Source organism: Camelus ferus, chromosome 35 (assembly GCF_009834535.1).
Source record: "Camelus ferus isolate YT-003-E chromosome 35, BCGSAC_Cfer_1.0, whole genome shotgun sequence".
In the NCBI taxonomy this organism is placed as follows: domain Eukaryota; kingdom Metazoa; phylum Chordata; class Mammalia; order Artiodactyla; family Camelidae; genus Camelus; species Camelus ferus.
The window spans coordinates 17,207,351-17,226,154 of record NC_045730.1 but is presented as its reverse complement, the minus strand read 5'-3'; the positions used below and the strand labels follow the sequence as shown (position 1 = coordinate 17,226,154).

Here is an 18,804-nt window from a genome sequence, read left to right as displayed (position 1 = left end):
CCGGGCTCAGAGCATTTGGCTAACTTGCCCAGGGCCACACAGCTTGGAAGCAGCAGAATTTCCTTAAACCCCAGCCTGATGATTCCAAAACCTGCCTTCTTTTTATTATATCAGGCTACTGGACCAGCCGTCCTGAAGCTGGGTGGCGTTGTGCGATCACAAGGGGCTGGGAGAACGTAAACTACACCGACCCTCGTTCCCACCCGCGAGGGTCGGTGTGTGCAGTGGACTTCAGCTGGGCCCATTCAGTGTCTAAACTGCTGTATAGGACCCAGGGGCCCAGGAACCTCGGGGTCAGCCCTGTGATGCCAACACCAGCATCTCTGAAGACAAAGGACCTTCAAGCTTGAAAAGTGTGTCCGTATCTCACCCGCTCCAAAAGTCAAGAGAGTAGAAGTTAACATGGCAGTGAGACACCACCCTATCTTCATAAAATGAATCACTGCATTAGCTTTACATGTTGAGCCCTGAGAGTGCACGGGTTTCCACTAAATAAAATTGTGCAAATCGTTTCTCTGTCAGAGGTGGGGGTGCACACAGTGCTGGCCTTTGATTTGTTCCTGACTTGTACTCGACTCCAAGCTTCTTAGTCACCTCGGAATCCCCTGATCGAGTTGATGCTTAGCCTATGGTCAGTGTGAAGGAAGGGTTTCTCACTATTTCAATGAATGAAAAGAACGAATACAAAGAGGAGTCCATCCACGAGCGGGTGGATGAATGATGAGTGTGAGTGAGCAAACACAAAAATGCAAGGGTGGAGGAACATCAGTGAAGGGGTCGGTGGACCCACGGGTACGTGAACAGGGCATTTCTCTCCAGACCTGTGCAAGGACAACAAATTGTAGACACGGGACGGATGCACTTTGATTTTCCCGCGCGCCACACTTCGTTACAACCGCTCACCTCAAGAGGACAGGGTGGGCACTTGGGCTCTCTTGAGCAAACCGAAAAAAAAAAGCTTGGAAACAAAACTTTGGAGAGAAAAAGAGAGACTGTGCTAAACTCCTTTACTTTAGTCCCCATTTAAGATTCAGGGGCTAAGCCGGGTGCACCAGCGCAGAGAGGCTTTATGTGGAGTAGATCTACCTTCTGCGTGGGACACCCACTCCGTGAGACTCGCTGCTCTGTTGTAAAGGAGGAAATGACACAGGGGCCCAAAGGACAGGGGAAGGGGCACAGAGACAGGATGAGATGATTTTCAGGGGATTTCCTTCTCTCTTTGCCCTCTCCAGGCTTTGCCAAGCAAGGCTGGGGCAGCAGGTTCCCAAGCACCTGGTCCCCACCCCATACACTGGCACACCATACTGGAAAGGAGCCAGGGAGGGGACAGAAGACTGGGAAATCTTTGACACTGAGCACCTTTCCTGGAGGAACTGAGCACTACCTAAAAGGACTACTTTAAGCTCTTGGTTTAGACTACTGTTTAAACTGGAGGGGACATTTATTTGATTTTTCCTTCTTTCTACCTAGTGGGTGGCAACTCTTCAGGGAGATTAAATTAAATAGGCCAACTAAAGAAACTACATTTTCCCTGCATAAATGAGTTCTGTGAGTAAAAATCCAAGGGTTTCACCCATTCCTTATTGTCTGGCCCTGAGTTCCCTCTGAGTCCCAGGACCAAGAAAGTGCATCAAGCCACTTTAGCTGGGAGAAGCTGAGACGGTTGGGTTGTCATTTAAATGAAGTGGCCACAGAATTTGTCATCCACAGCAGGGCACTTGAGAGTGAAAGCAGGTGCAATTAAGAATTATGCTGGGACAAAAGACCTCAATTGGGATTGTCCCAAGTAATCCAGGACACATGTCATCTGACTGTAAAGGAAGTCACAGGAGGTGGGGGGAAACAAGGACTGTATGTCATCATCCTCTCCTGGGAGCCCAAGCATTTCACAGGCCCAAACTAGCCAAGCAGCTCTGGAAGACACAGCACAGAGTGAACCGGAATTCAGACAAAGGAAAATGAGAAATATACGCACACATGCATGTGTGTTTGCATGCGTGTGTACCAAGTATTTGGTCTGATGTGGCCACAGTGAAGAAATGAACTAACGCATCCGAAGGCTCTTCGTGAATTAGGCTCCCTGGAAGCCACTGCCCCTCCGTGGATGGCCATGGGCGAGCCTGGCCCCGGACACACTCACTCACCTGACACTGTGGGAAGGTGGCGGGATTCGTGAACACGGGCGGAGGTGGGTAGTTCAGGTTGAGCCAGAGCGGCTGGTTCAGGGTGGCTGAGGTCAAGCCGGTGGCAAAGCGTGGGGTGGACACGTTCCCTGTGTACTTGAGGTTGTTCTTGTCGGCCCCCGTCGCTGGCGGGTTAACTGTAAGTCACAGGAGAGGTAGAGTGTTTCCATGATTGAGGGAGGGAGAGACCAGGATGCCCTCAGCACCATGACTGCCTCTGGGGTTAATGTTCTCAGAAGTCAGGTCTTTTAAGCTCCCAGAGGTGTCTTCAAATTTCAGGTGAATTTCCAGCTCTAGGACCATATCTTTAGTTCACATCTCGCCGATTCGGAAGGAGTGAAAATCCCAGCACAGTGGGCATAGAAGGTCACTTTCCATCACTCACTAGTAAGGAGGCAGTTCAGCTCGAGAATACAGCAAACCTGATCACCTACATACAAAACCACATTCTTTCAAGCGCTTTAGGAGAATCCAGTTTGATACCAACAATTGTGATGCCATGGAAGCCATTCTTACCGAATTATCAAAGCAGCCCCCGAGGGCGTGTACCTGCAGCTGTGAGGAGGACCTTGCGCAGGCTGTTACATCTATGTTGGAATCATTTATGGTTTAAAATATTATATAATTAGAATTCAGTATGGTAGGGCCCAAAATTAGTCTGAATGAGTAAGATCTGGTTGAGTTGTTTCAGGTTATGAAACCTGGATTCTCTCCTTCTACAATATGCCCTGTGGGCTTATAGAGTCAGAGATGGGGCGTCAGTTTCCCCTTATTTTTGGGAGGAAAAGGGTTTTGATTGAAACAGTTGTAGGAGTGCAAGGCAGAGAAAGCAAGGATGTGAATAATCTCAATGTAGAAATAATACTAAAGCATGGATTTTTCTTTGGCTTGGGCAACTTGAGGGGATAAAATGTTCAAATTGACCGCCAATGATGCTCACGTGACCCCTGAGAGTCAGCTGCATTTCTCTAGCAATTATATTCCCTGCAGAGGACATAGGAAGAAAGTCACATCTCCCATTTTACGGGTTTAAGACCTGACACCCAGGGAAAGGCATCGTACTTGCTCGTGGGTGAGACAGCCATCTGATGGCAGAGCTGGGCCCGGGCCTATGACGGTTTCTGAAATCCCTTCAGACTCTCCCTGGGAAGGGTCAGCTTACGTTTCAGCTCCAGCCCGTCCACCTCCACTTTGCTGCGAAGCCTCAGCTGCCCACTTGGGTTCTTAGTGGCCCCAAGGAACTCATACAGCAGGTTCTTCTCGGCCGGCCATGCGGGCTTCTTGGTCGGCGGGGCCACGGACATGGAGCCCACGGGGTCGCTGCAACCCTCCTCACCAAAGGGGTCCTTCTGGCTCTGGGTCCACTGACTAAGCAAGAGGCTCTGCCGAGCCTTGGTCAGCTCCTTGGTGCCAGGGTTCCATTCTACAGCACGAGGGAAACTGAGTCAGTGACTCGGGAGGGGCAAGTGCTGGGTGTGGGGAGTACCTTCTTTTGGACAAAGGGATGGACCCTCCACAGCACACCTGAGGCTCAGATCACTCTGGGGTCTCCCTCCCAGCCAAGTTCAATCCAAGTCCAATCCCTGTAGCCTTCATGACCAAGGCCCATTCTGGTCTTCCTCTCTCATGCACTTGTATGTCCGTCTATACATCCATTTTTACCTTCCTTCCTTCCATCCACCCATTCATCCTTCCTTCCATCAAACTTCCTTCCTTCCAGTTACCCTTCTTTTCTTGTCTTCCCTTCTTTCTTTTCTTCCTTCCACCATCCCTTCCCCAGCTTACCGCTTTCTTCCCTCCTTTCCTTCCCTCCTACCTTTTTTCTTCCCTCCCTCTCTCTTTTTTTCCTCCCTTCCTTCCTTCCAACCCTCCACAGGTTGGCGTACCAAGGTTCGAGGTACAAAGCTAACTTGGACACAGCTCTAGCCTTTGGGGAGCACCTGGTTTAGTCGGGGGACACATGTTCCTAAAGAACACACAGTCTGAGCTGCAGTCTGGTCCCTCGTCATGGATTCTACCCCTGCTTTGATGCTCAGCACACTTGTCAGCGCCAGGCCCTGACCTGAGTCCTGGGGACACTGAGATGAGTCAGAGCCAGACTTGGCCCTGCAGGAGCTCACAACAAGGAGGGAGAGACAGACAGACCCAGAAATAGCTCTGGGACAAGGCAGATGGGGACCGGGAGGTGACAGAGGAACACAGCAGGAGAAAAGGGTGGCTGAGACAGCTCCTGTCTGAGAGGGCCAGAGGGCTTCCAGCAGGAAGCGGGCCTTCAGCAAGGCCTTACACCAGGGCTCTGGGTGACTATGGGCGAAGGCACAGAGGCATCAGAGAGACACAGAGTGTCACTGGATGTGGTCGGCACCTTGCTCAGGTCTCTCTCCACATCAACCTGGTGTCCCCCCAGTGTGAGGACACTGTCTGGATCATCATGGGACCCTCCACAGTAGGGGTTCTCACCCCTATTTCCTTCTGAGCAATAGAATTCTTTCTTCTGACAAAAGTAAGTATGGAGTAGGGGAAATATATATGTGCATTTATATGTAATATTACATATAAATGCAAGTATATAATATATATACACATATAAACTTTTTCAGGCTTTGCTTGGTGGAAGCAGGGAAGAGGGCCTTGCTCTCCCAGCATCTTCTCACCTTCCCCAGCCTGGAGATCCTGATCTCCATGGAGCTTGGCTGGAAAACGGCACTGGACACACAACCGGCCCCTCGGATCATTCTGATAGTGGCTGCATCAAAGGACCTGTGCCCAGTGTTCCCTGTTGGAAGTGGATCTGATCCCACCAGCTCTTGGCCCCACTAGCCCAGTGGCCTTGGGGCTGAGAATGCAGGACTGGGCCAGCCCTCGAGTGCCATCCCAGCAAAGAAAAGAGCTGCTGTAGTCTGAGCCAATTTAGGAGAAAATAACATTTTTTGCAAAACACGTCCCTGGAGTCTCTTCCAAGAGTTCCTCTGGTCGCCGAGTGTAGCCCCCCGGCCAGTGTGCTGAAATAACAGTACCCACTAATAATAGCCATCTCCCCAGAGGCCCACACACCTGCAGTCACACACACACACACCTCCAGTCACCTGAAACATGCTTGCCGCTCACTCTTCCAACGTCTGTGTACACATACACACCACGCACACATATACACCCACACACACTCCTGCCTGTCATTCCTTTGGCTCACTCACACACAATTCCACCCACAGAACGGACACACACAAACACATACCCGTGGTCACACTCAGATGCACTCACACTACGTGTTCTCTAACAAACACACAAATCCCCGCAAAGCTCCCCTTGGCACACCTTTGCCCACACACTTTTTCATACAGACAGACAGACAGACAGAAATGGTGGCAGGGTGAGTAGGACAGGACTGCCTCCAACCCAGCAGCCCCATCCGACAGAGAGACATCCAGGCCTCCCTCCTGGAGGAGGAGGTTGTAGGGACATCCCTTCCCCCAGATAGGGCTCAACCCTCTCACACATAGAGCCCATCATCCTCAGGGTCCTCGGTTTCCTAGAGGCCAGCCTGAGACCCAGAGTCCAGCTTTCTGTCCACAGCTCGGGGGCCTTGGCTTTCCTACAAGGCTCAGAGCACAGAACGTTCTCTAGGTGAGCATGCTCCTATTTCTTAGGAAGATGGGTTTGGACTCTCCCAACACAGGTGTCTCTCGGTTACCCGTCCATGCTCACAGCCTGGGGGGAGTTTTTCTTTTGGGCTCCTCCAAGTGACTGCTGTCGGCAGCCAAATGCCACTGCCATCAGTCTGCCTTCTCAGAACCGTCCATTCCGAGTAGCTGGATCAGAACAGGCACAAGATGCAGAATCCTGGGAGTTGGGTGGGGGAAGCTTGGAAGGTGGCTGGATTCCCTGGGGAGGATGTGGACTCCTCAACACAGGGTTGGGAAAGCACTTCCAAAACCCTGGAATCCCTGGGAACAAATCCCAGGGTCAACAGTCTCAACTACACTTGGAAAAGGTACACATTCACTGCCGGCCCCAGAGAGAGGGGCACCAGGCCTCGTGGCCAGAACAGGTACCGCCATCAGAAGCCAGTCAAATTTCTCTCCTGTCCAGTTTAAAGTCCCCACGTTGCAGTGTCCCTCTGGACTCAGCGGGGGCAAAAGCTTCCTTCAATGTACTCTGGGTGCCAGTGGATTCAAATACTGTGTTCAGTTACCAAAGGTGCCTACCCCTCTTCCCAAAGAACACTGGATTCAGGGCTAGCATCGTATCTGCCTATGCGACCTGTGCCCTGGACACGGGCATCCAGCAGAGGAGGCCTATGGGGCTGAAAACAGCCTGCGCCTGGGGACCGCGCTCACCAGCAAGGCCACCTCATTCTATTCTGCGCATGTGCCGGATGCAGCCCAACCCGCTGTCCAGTAAGTTTCTCTCCCTGCAGGCCCACTCCCTAACCCCGCTCCTAGCCCCGCTCACCCATCAGGCGGTGCTCCTCCACGGCAGGGTCAGCCTCGGGCTTGGAGCAGATCTTGGCAAACACTGGGAGCTGCTTCTTCGGAGCAGGGATTTCTAGGAGCTTGTCGAGTTTGGCGAGAGGCCAGGGAGGAGGCGGGGGAGGCAGCAGCAGGAACGGGCCCAGCCCCCCGGGCTCCTTGGGTCCGGGGCCACTAAACATGCTGTTCTGCAGGAAGTCCTTGATGACCCTGGTCTCCTCCAACACCATCTCCTCGGGGACCTTGGGCATTTCGGTGGACTTCAGTGGGAACTGGGACAGGAGCTGGCCGATCTCCATGTTGGAGGCCCCCAGGCTGCGGCCCCTGTCCTCTGCCCCCTTGGCACTCTTAACCTTGGCAGCCCGCAGGATGCTCGTGACCTTAGGCATGGCAGAGTCACAGTCCTGCCGGCTGCCAATAACGGACACGGCCACCTTCGGTTCCAGAAGCTTGTCGCCAGCCATCACGGAGGCTCCTGAGCGCTCACTGCTGCCTGCCATCAGAGACGGCATAAGAAGGCGGGGAGCCGACAGTCTGGGCCCCTCGGGAGAGCTGCCAAGTGCCTCTAGCTCCCCTGAGCCCTCTGTGACTAGGATGAGGTGCTCTTTGGTGAGGCTCAAGAACTCCTGCTCCACCAACAAGGAGATCTCATCTTTGCTGCTGGTGAGCTCCAGAGCCCTGCAAACAGGTCAAAAAATGGACGGTTGCAGTGCCAGCTCTCGGAGGGTGGCTCTGCTGTGGGGCGCAGGCCCCGGGGGAGGAGGGGGGAGAAGTCGTTTCCAGGTGTGAGAAACCTATTGCCTCTTAAGAGAGAAAATGGACCAGAGTGGCCTCCACGAGTTCCCACATCACACCTGTGGGCACAGTACCGCGAGTGAGGCTCTGGGATTCGGGACACCTGAGTCCCCTCCCGGTACTAAACGCTGAGACAGCCGAGCCTGGATTTCAGCCCCCGTCTCTCCCCGTTCAGCCGTGCCCAGGACTTGAAGCAGTAAAAACTAGCAGCTAAGCGGTCAAGACTGAGCCAACAGCTCTGAGCGTGCTGTCCGGAGGGCTGGGGCTGAGTCCTGGAGCCCCCAGACGCACTGCAGGGTGGCAGGGTGAGAGCAGGGGCTGTGGGGCAAACAGCACGAGCTCACACCCCGGCTCTGTCACTTCCCAGCTATGTGACCCTGGACACATTGCTCAGCATCTTGTCACCACTGTCTCCTGGCTAACAGGGGTATCGCAGAGACGCTTCAGACCACATGTGGCACAGAATGAGGGTAATACAAGTGTCAGCTAGTATGTCTACACGTCTGCCAGCTTGGCAGGGCCCCTGGATCTTGAATTCCGCACAGTGGCTCTGTGGATGCCCACTGTTCACCTTGGCTGGCTTGGCCCTCTGACCAGATAGATCACGGCCTCCAGACCAGGCCCCACCTCCTGGGAGCACCAGCAATTGCTAGATCCCTGTACCAGTTCACAAGCATCTCCCTGCATCTGAACACTGGCCTCCAGCTGGACCCTTGCTGGCTGGCATCAGCCTGATGGGGCCTGATGGTCCCATGGACTCTAGGCTGCTGAGTGCTGGCTCTCTCCAATGTGGGAGAGGGTGGCAATCCTGCTGGCCTGGCTTGTGGCCCAGCCTGCCCCACCAGCACCCTGGCACTCCAGGAGGACCATGGCCACTCAGCTTAGAGCCATCTGCTGTCCCTGCTGAGTGGGCTCCCCATCCAGTGTAAGATGGATGAGGTGGCCTACACAGAGCATTCTGGAAACTGCTCGGCACTCTACCCCTGGGAGAAGGTGGTGAAAATGGTGAAAAAGAGGCAAGGAAAAAACGAAAAGTGCCCCATGACTGGAGTTTTGGGGAGGCTGAGAGCATATTCCTCCTCTGACAACCCATTCTGCAGGTGCAGTGAGACCTGAAATGACGACGGAATGTTCCCAGCAGGGATGCGCCTTCCTGCTAATGCTCTGTATGAGCACACGCGCACACACACAGGCATACACACACACGTGCAGCGCAGGCACACAATGGCTCAGTCACCACACATAGAACCAGGGAACAGTATTTGACAACCAATCAGAATGGGAGCAGGTTGTAGTCCCAGAGGCTTCTGACTGTTGGCACTAACCCCTTAGTTATTGGGTCCTATGACAACCAAGGGGGTCCTGGAAAAGGTACTGGGTGGCCAGAGCACTTGGGGAGCACAGGGAAGAGTTAAAAACTTGGGAGCTTGTTGCTATTCTAACAAGTGAGGCAACACACCTCCTGAACACCAGCCCCACAGGTAGCCTCATCAGGTCTGGAGGCAGAGAGTGGCGACAGGAAAAGTAGCCTCCAGCCAAATGGACTGAGATCACTATCCAGCTCCACTGCTTCTGTCATGTCAGGTCCTGCAACCCCAGGGATCCCCTGTGACAGGGGCGTGATACCTGTGACATGGGCGGGGCACTAAATGTGCCCACCCCCTGGGTGGTAACCCACGTGTGGGCTCAGCACGGATGTACACACAGGAAGCACTGGGCACACGGCAGCTGTGAGTGGCAGCTAGAGTGGGTGGGCCCTGGAAGCTCCCGGAGGCCATCAGGCCAAGGCCACCACTCTGCTCTCTCACTCTCCCCTGCCCTCCCTCCTATTCCCATCCTTTCCTCCTTCCCATGTCTAGACTTGGTCCACAAATTGACCCCACTCTCACTGCCGGGTCCCTGGGAACACTTGGAAGAAAGAGGCTGCCAATCCACAGCCCCGAGTTGTAGATCCCCATCTTCCTCTTCATCATTCCTCAGGAGGGAACAGGGGAGACTCGAGTCACAGAAACCTGGCATTTGAAGAACAGGTTTTTGCTTCTTCCCGCACCCATCCCACCCAAAAAAACTTGCAAAGCAAGCCATATACCAATAGATTTTCTGAATTAGAAAGACCACAATTATGTTACCTTTTAAAAATTGGGATAATGGTATTGTGGTTCCACTTAAACAACAACAAAAGGAGTCCCTATCTCTTAGAGATACATGCTAAAGTATTTACAGATAACATCACGTCTGGGATTGGCTTTAAACTTAGTCCAGCAAGGGGGGAGGGATGAGGGGACAAAACAAATTGGCCTTATGTCGGTCATCATTAAGGCTGGGCGAGGGGTACTTGGGTTCATGATCTAGTATTTGCTCTGTTTTTGTCTGTGTTTGGTTTCTTTTTTTTTTTCCCTAAAATAAAAATGTTCTACAATAGATGTATACACAGAAGTCTCACCACTGACTCCTTTAAAGTACTGGTTCCAAGGGGAAATCAAAGCAGCTTCTAAAAGACCCACAGGTCCTGAGGTCCCTGTACCAAAAACCACCCCACAGGTGGTCCCTTCTCCGCACTGAGAGGACACTCCTACCCCTCCCCAACCCAGGAGCCAGGCTGGCGGAGAGGATTCCACAGAGGCTGCATGAAAATCCCTGCTCGTATTCCCTGGTCATTCTCCTCTGGACACATTACAAGGGTCAACGGGCCTCTTAGGAAGCTGGCATTCCCAGAAAAGGCAGTGCCAATCTGGCTGTGGGTCCTTCGTGTGCCCCTGAAAGGCTGGCCCTGAGCACCCAGCTCTCCCCGGGACAGCCTCTACAGACTCCTATTCCCTTTCCATCTGCCATGAATCCACTACAGGCCAGAGAGAGGCTGGCCTCACTTGTATGCTTGCCTTTAATCCTCTCCACACCCCTGGGCAATGGACAGTATCCTCCTACTTTACAGATGGAAAACAAACATGAGCCTGAAAGAGGCGAAGGACTTTGTCACCTTGTCACTGAGAAAGTGAAGAGGCTGGTGTAGGGGTGTTGCTGGGTCTGGCTGACTTCACTACCCCCTCCCACCCCACCTGGCTTCCATTCCAAGGCTACTTCCCTGCTCCATGGCTGGGCTTTGTTCCCCAATCTGAATGCAACGAGGGATATTGCCAGCCTCATCCCATCACTCCTGCCTGTGGAGGACCATCACCACGAGTCCTGAGCCTGTCATCCATGGCATTAGCTGTCCCTGACAGCTCTGTGTCACGTGCCTGTCTGATGGGCAAGTCTTCGGAGTCTCCCACCAGTTTACAGATAGAAATGTTGAAGGGGAGAGTCCAGGGCTGAGCCTTAGGGACCTTGCTAGAAACCCTCCCCTGAGTCTGACAGTAATCCTGGGTCAACACTTTGGGGGAATAAATCAATCCAGTCACTATCATCCTCTCTCCACTTCTCCAAGACAGCCTTTATTAAATACCTCGCTGCCATCAAGATTCAGCACGCAGCTACAAGTCCCTGAGCAAGGGTCTCCCCTACCTGCCCTCTCCACACTCCAAGAAAACATGATTTATTTGCTGTTTTGTTTGTTGCTGTTCTAGAAAACTGTATGCCCACAGAGCTAGGACATTCTCAGAACTTAGATCAAATCATCCACCTACTTAATCCCTTATGTGGAATCTCACTACACATAGGATAAAAATTCAAACTCCTTTCTGATCCTCAGGGTGCCACACAAAGTGGCCCCATCTCTCCCTCTTGCTTTGACTCCTCTTATTCCAGCCACTCTGGTCTTATAACTATTCTTTGACATGTCAAGTTCATTCCAACCCCAGGACCTTTGCACCTCCTGTGGATGCTAGCTCATCCCTTGACTGGCTCTTACTCCATCACTCTCAGCTCCATCGATCTGTTTACTTTCTTCCTAATATTTATCACCATCATATAGTATTTTTACGCCTTTACTCCCTACAACAATATATCCCCCCTGAGGGTTGGGACTGTGTCTTGTTCACCAAAGAGTTCTCAGGACCTTGAGCAGTGCTGGGCACATAACACCAGCTCGGTAAGTATTTATCGAATAAATGAATGGACTGGCTCACGAGCTTGTCTTCACCCTTGTCCATTTCTTGGAACTCTGGAAATCAAGTGCTGTGTTGCCAAAGACGGCCCAATTCCTTCAGTGGTTACAACCGGCAACCAAAATGGTTTTGATTCCATTTTCTGGCCTCTCATTTCATGCCACACCTGGGGCCTGGCATCCCTGTGAACTGACCGGATGATACTGACCAGCTGCTTGGCCTGATTCTAAGAACTCCCAACGCCTGTAAGGCAGCCCCACGGCAGACCCCACACAGCTCTCAGCGACCACCTTGGGACTCACCAAAAGATTTTCCACCCTCCCCGTAACTTTGCTGGATTCAACAGCAAGCCTGCCCCACCTGTATTTCCCGGAATCCATCTTTTCTCCTCTCTTCCTAAGAAGTTTTTTTGATGCTGGCACCAGTCCCGTGCTATTTGCTTTCTTCTTTGAGTTGGTAAAAACCATAAAATCTGCCTCAGACTCTCTCACAGGGAATCATTTGGGGAGATTAACCCAGCTCCGGGCATTGACAAAGGAAGACAGTCAGAATCAGTGCCATGGCTCCAGCTATCACCACCACCTCTGTTGTGCCCACCTCCAGAACGGTAGGTGTCTGATGGTGACTCTGGTTGTGGGTGGAGTGCATCATTTCTGCATTTGCAGCGTACAGAGTCATATAAAAATGAAGGCGACTGACTGGCTGGCACCCCTTCCCAGAATAATGACTAAGCAAGCATGCTGTTAGCTCCTGACAGCAGCTCTGTGTACATGGTAACACAGAGCAAAGATGAAAACTGCTATTCATCAGAGCCAAACAACAGAAAAATGCAAGCGGGAAATTGTTAGTGCTGGAAGAGAACACCAAAACAAATATTTTCTTCCCGCTATGGCATTTCAGATCAACGACAAACATGGTACCCAGGCCTGGTGCCCAGGCAACACGGCTGATTGAAGAGGGAAGCTGGGGAAGGGTTCCACTCCACCCGGAGACTGGCCTCGTGGCTGCAGGTGAGATGGACTTTTGTACACATTTACGTGGGTGGAGCAGCAGAGCCGAGTGGCTAAGAGCTCAGTCCCTGGGAGGAGGCAGAAACTGGATTCAAATCCCCGCCGCTTAAGGGAGGCCAGATCTTAAGCAAGCTGCCTAACATGTCTATGTCTCAAATTCTAGTTCACAAAATCAGAAGGATGAGTGTTTATGGAGAATTGACTAACCAGCCAGGCACCGCACTAAACACTTCCAAACAAAACTCTCATTTTAATCCCCACAACAGCCCCAACAGGGTGATGTGAAGACTGATGATCATTATGACCCTCTGGTCGTTCCCACCCATCTTGATTCAGTAATAAGCAGAGACTTGGAAAGGGCTTGGGTGTTAAGGGCTTGAGCTCCTTTCTCTTGGGACTCAGCAACCTCCACATGAACGAGCCCAGAAGAGCCTGCTGGAGGATGGCACAGCCCATGGAGGAAAACCCCAAGGTCCTCAGCAGACAGTCAGCCAGACCCAACTGACTACAGATGTGTGGGTGAGCCTGAGCCACTTCCTGACAAGCCCAGCCCAGCCGTGCCTCTAACACAGCTGACCCTTCACAGTTATGGGTTCCGCATCTGTGGATTCAACCAACTGTGGATTAAAAATATCAGAAAAAAAATTCCAGAAACTTCCAAAAAACAAAACTTGAATTTGCTGCACACTGGCAACTATTTACATAGCATTCACAGTGTATTTTACAATTGTTTACATGGCAGGTACATGGTACTAGGTATTCTAAGTAATCAGGAGATGATTTAAAGTACACAGGAGGGTGTGTGGAGGTTATATGCAAATACTAGGCCGTTTTATATAAGGGACTGGAGCATCCGCAGATTTTGGTAACTGTGGGCGTTCCGGAACTTATCCCCTGTGGATACCAAGGGATGATTGTATATCAAAAGCTAACTGACACAGAGATACAATTATCCCAGTTTTTAAAATGAAGAAGCTAAGGGGCAGAGAAGTTAGGAAGTTTTCCCAAGGTCCCAGAATGAAGAAGGGACAAAGTGGGTGAACTGAGGCAACCCTGTTCAGATGCCACTTCTCAACCACTAAGCTACACTGCTCTGAAAACCAAGAATGAAATGCTGTGTGTGAGTCCACTGGGGGATAGTACTTAAGTCAGGAGGGCAAGAAGTGCCTCTTTGGGCATTTAAGCTGAGGCCTAAAGGATGATGAGCATTTAACCAGGGAAAGAATACAAGGAAGAGCTTTCCAGACACAGGGAACAGCAGGTGCAAACGTCAACAAGGTGGGAAAGATGGGACGGATGCTCCAGTGTGCGGGGCACATTAATGGGCCGGGTGGAGGGGCTCACAGGAAGTGAGGTCAGGGATAAAGGCGGGAATCAGAACCTGCCAGGCCTTGGAGTGATGCTAAAAGATTTTACTCTAACGGCACAGGGAAACCACTGGAGAAATTTCAGCAGCCACGTGTTGGGCTCTGGTTTCCGTGGGTGAGAAGGCTTTCTCCAGTTCTGAGGAGTGAGAGGAGGGGTCTGAGGCCTGAGCCAGGATCTGTGCTGTGTCTACTGGGTACCAGGTATATTTGACCCTGGTCCCCACAACAACCACAAGAAATGGGTAGCATCTTCTTTCCCAGTTTAGGGAGAGGAAAAGGAGGCTCAGGAAGTTTGAAAGATGAATTCAAGTTTACCCAAGAGAGTAGGTGTTGGTGCAGGATTGGATCCCAAGTCCACGTGTTCCAAGCCTCCTCTTAGCCACTACCCTGCACCTCCAAAAGAGCAGAAGTGGGAGAAAGAGTGGGGCCTCTGCCGTAGAAAGAGCTGCATTCAAACCCCATCTCTGTCGTTTCTGATGGGGTGACCTTCTGCAATTCACTTCCCTTCTCTTGAGTCTCAGCTACAGAAGGTGCAGAGGCCAGAGAGCCAGCCAGGGACTAGGAGGACAAGGCAGCAGAAGCAGAACTCGGTGGGCAGGTGGGTGTCCCGCTCAGGGACTTGCAGGAGCCACAGATGTGGGGGGGGGGGGAGGCACCAAAGGGCCCCAGACAAGGAGTGGCCTCCATCATGGAGACAGGGACTCTGGCGTTTGGCCTGGCACCACCCCCAGTAGGCCCTCACCCTCACTTGACCAAGGCTGGTGGACATTTCCGGGTCTTCCTGTCTGTGTGGGGAACAGGGACCCATCTTCTATTCCCCAGGGTGGTCCCTGCCTGATGTGGAGGGAATGGACACAGCCACCTCTGCCAAAGCTACATCTGTCCTCTTCTCCAGATCTGGGATTCACTGAATTGCACTGAGTCCCTCTCCCCATACACACCCCACACCCATGCACACACACACCAACCTATGTGCATGTACACAGAGGTCATGTACATGCACACAACCGTGCACACACACACACACACACATCCCTGCACACACACACTACAGCCATGCACACACACCCCATCACCTTGCGCATACACCATGCAAACCAGCACACACATGCACAGGCCACCACAGCCTTGTAGAAAACCAGCAAGAAGAAAGGGAAGGGGGATGGAGGGTGGGGTCCACCTCTCTCACAACCTGAGGGGCCTGGGCCAACTTTTTTCAGTTTGGGAGAAGCTGCAGGTTCAGTTGCCATCCTAGGGCCTGGGCATCCCAAAGGTACGCGGAAACCCACTGGGCTCTGTCTGCAGAGCCTCTCAGGTCGGGGGCAGGGTGGGCAGAGGGCCTTCAGAAAACTGACTCCCGGCTCGCCCCTCCTCCACTCTCCAGGCCGCGTGAGGATTAAGTGCGATGATGAATGCGAAAGCGCTCGGTGAACTGTAACCAGCGCTATGCAAATGTTAGCGGCTCCGACCAACAGACCGAGAAAGACGAGCGGTGCGGAGAGGCGAGCTGGCTGCAGGCGTGGAGCCCGCTGACCCTTCACAGCCCAGGGCTGGCCAGCTGGGGTTGGACGGTCAGGAAGTCGCTGAAACCCAGGTATCAGCCTCTGTGCTGTGGGGATGGTGACACCACCCGGGGTTAAGGGAGGCAACGCTGGGAAGTCGCTCAGCTGCCCCAGTGCCAGACCTAGACTTCCTGCTGGTCTCATTCCTTATCAAAGGCCTTCACGCAGAGTATGGCCCATTTTTCTCAACATCCCTGGCATCCATTTGGAGCTCAATAAACGTCAGTCTCCTTTCTTCACGCTTTTCTTTGCAACGCCTCTTTCTCAAAGCTGTATCCCTTTTAAGCCTGAGGGTCCATCATGTTTGACCCCCAAGAGAACTTTCTACAAGTACACACACAAGTCACCTGTGGTGCTTGTTTCAAATGCAGATTCCTGGGCACTCTTGGGGAAAGGGCAGTTCAGTTGGTCCAGAAAGGGGCCCAGGTATCTGCGTTCTGAGCAAGGATCCCTCCTCCACCCTCTAACCCTCAACCCCCACCTCTGGCCACAGTTGTGATGCAAATGATGCACTTGGAGACACACATCCAGGTGGGAACTTCCCTCCAGACACTTTTCCAGCTCTCCCTGGTCGCCCCTCAGGACTGATGGGACAGTCTTAGAAGGCAGATTGGCAGATGGAAGTGAGAACCCCCCCACCCTGACCCTACTGGACTCCCCAGCCCCCTGGAGGGGAAAGAAGGGAGAAGGCCGGAGGCAGCAGGGGTTGGGCCTGGGACTGGAAGGGTTGGGGGATGAAGGATTCAGTGAGCTGGGGAATGAGACAGGAAATACTGGGGAATAAACACAGCAATAAAGGAGCTTCGGCTGGGAGCTGCAGAGTGATTCCTATTGTTCAAATTATCTTTAAAACTTTTCATTTGCATCTGTTTAATAAGAGGAGGCTACCCTAAGGAAGAGGTATTTTTTTAATGTGACTTGGGAGTTGAATTGGAAAGAACGTTGAAACAAAGATATTAAAAAGGGGATTAAACCAAACCACTGGTGGCCCATCTCTGCGGGCTCCCACAACCTGCGACACAGCTCCCGAAACTATAAAATTAAATTAAAAAGGGGAACACAGGACTTGGGACGTTAATCACAATTCATCTTCCCTCTACCGCTCATGGCTCCCAGTGCTAAGCAGACATGGAAGGGCTATTCTGAAGGGCTCTTGGTGTCCAGAAAGAGCTCTGGCCTTGAAGCCCCACGAGGTTCCTATCCCTGTTCTGCCCTCTCCGAGCTGGATGACTCTGGGCAAGTTGCCTAACTTCTAGGAGCCTCAACTTCCTCATCTGTAAAATGGGAATAATATTGACCATCAACTGGGAAGGGTTGCTAAGACAATAAGATAAACAGAAAATTGAAATTCATATAGCCTGGCATATATCAGGTGCTCAAGAAAATGTTAATTCTCTTCCTACAACTGAAGGCAGGAGGAGGAAAAATACTCTGCCAATGTCTTGGCTTCCTGATATCCTGTCCCTACATCACTCAGTCTTCTTCTGATGATTGTGACCTCTTGCTTGGCTCCTGGCCACCTCTGGGCCTTACTCTCCTTGCAGTGGCATTTTTATGGTTCATCCATCATTTACTTACTCATTCATTCATACACACTGCATTGCCACCAAGTGCCAGGAACTCGGCTGGGCACTGGGGAGACAAAGATGAGTAAGACACAGTACTTGCCCTTAAGGAGCCGTGGCCAAGTGGGGGATGAGGGACTGCTGCCTCGGGCAGTGTACAGTATGTGCCAGATGACCACCTCATCAGAAACCCCATGCCAGGGCTGCTCTGACACATCCGACTGGGACTCTGTGTCCTTCCCTCTGACCAACGGTCAACACAAGAGCTGGTTCTAAACTGACTCTTCCATCCCATCACCCTCCTATAAAGACCCCTACCATGCGGTCCTCAGAGCTAAGGCGGTGTTTGTCTCTCCTGATGATCTCTCCTGCTTTGTCTTGTTAGATGATATGACTTATGTTCCCACTTTTTTGCCCCAGCTGCCAAGAATCTCAAAGCAACCTGCTGGCCTCAACTGAGTACGTTCCTTTAGCCTAGGTTTGCTGGTACCTAAGCCTCCTCTCCCCATACCATTCCTGATCACTTAACCCTTGTCATTTTATCCTTGAAAGTAACGATAATATGGTGGTGAAGAAGATGATGAATTTGGAGTCCTTATTTTCTGCCAGGTGCTGTGTGAACTTGGCCTGCATTCCTTCACTAACCTCGACAATAATACTTTAGGGTGGTCACTGTGACTTTTTGCATTTTTCAGAAGAGGAAAATAGGCCACAGAAAGTTTGAGAAAGTTGGTTGCAGTTATAAAGTGTGCTGGGATTCTGATCCATCTGTTTAAAGGTGAGCCACCTTTAAATCTCAGGAAAGAGAGGGAATATAATCATTCATTTAAATTAAAAAGAGAAATAGGGGAGAGGGAGGAAAGAAAAAATGTTGAACGGAGTGAGTGGTAAAAAATTCAGAAGATGACCCACTAATTCCAGGTCTTTTTTTTTTTTAATTTGGGGTTTGGGAGGGTAATTAAGTTGTTTTTATTATTATTATTATTATTATTATTATTATTATTATTATTATTATTATTTATTTATTTATTTATTTATTTAACATAGGTACTGAGGACCAAAACCATGACTTCGTGCATGCTAAGCATGCACTCTGCCCCTGAACTATACCCTCCCCCCAGTTCTGGGTCTCTGAGGATGAATAAGAGTGAGAGTTCAATACAGAGATATAGAAGAAAGGTACTCCTGGTAGCGAAATAACCTGAGCAAAGGCAAGGTGCACCTCTGATGGCTCATCTTGGTTTACAGAGAGTCTGGAGAAGAGCAGCAAGATGTGCACCTAGAGGTGTAGGCAGGGCCAGCACAGACTCTTGACGACCAGGTCAAGGAGCCCAGAAGACAATGAATGAGTCACGGGAGATGCCTGAGAAGTGCTGCTGATGTGCTTCAGGAAGGTGAAGCTGGCCGAGGACATCCAGGAGGGCAAGGAACCAGATACAGTAAGATGAGATGTTCCAAAAATGGCAGGAGAGAGGCCAGCAGGGAGGCAAGGAGTCAAAGCCCACCATGAAGGCGACCGACAGGATGTGTAAGGAGATTGGAGGAGGGAGGGTCCAGGGCCTCGAACCTGGGTCTGCAGCACCATTCGTGCACGAATTCATGGGACAACCAGGATGGGGGATGTATTGATGTCAGTGTGAGTGGGGTCATAGCAATGGCTGAGATTCAGCCCTGGGAAGCTTGAGGGAGGGAGACAGTTGAGTGGCCGGGAGAAAAGGATTCCAACCTGGGGTCCAAGGGGTCTCTAGCATTCAAAAACATCAAGGGATATAAGGATGTGTTTCAGACAAAAGGGTGTATGGCAGCTTCC

The 18,804-nt window shown here is 51.6% G+C and overlaps 1 protein-coding gene across 3 annotated transcripts in view; it reads right to left on the bottom strand.

Annotated features, from left to right (window-relative positions):
- Positions 1 to 18,804, bottom strand: part of LOC116661517 (uncharacterized protein C1orf94-like) — a 36,287-nt gene that overhangs the window by 11,481 nt on the left and 6,002 nt on the right. Inside the window, exons 2-4 of one of the 3 annotated variants that reach the window (XM_032473732.1) lie at positions 6,636 to 7,330; positions 3,346 to 3,606; positions 2,145 to 2,320 (exon numbers count right to left, since the gene is read on the bottom strand). In XM_032473732.1, the coding sequence (XP_032329623.1) occupies positions 2,145 to 2,320; positions 3,346 to 3,606; positions 6,636 to 7,330 (1,132 nt within the window). The remainder of the gene's footprint in view (positions 1 to 2,144; positions 2,321 to 3,345; positions 3,607 to 6,635; positions 7,331 to 18,804) is intronic. The other 2 variants (XM_032473733.1, XM_032473735.1) reach the window with 2 other exon arrangements.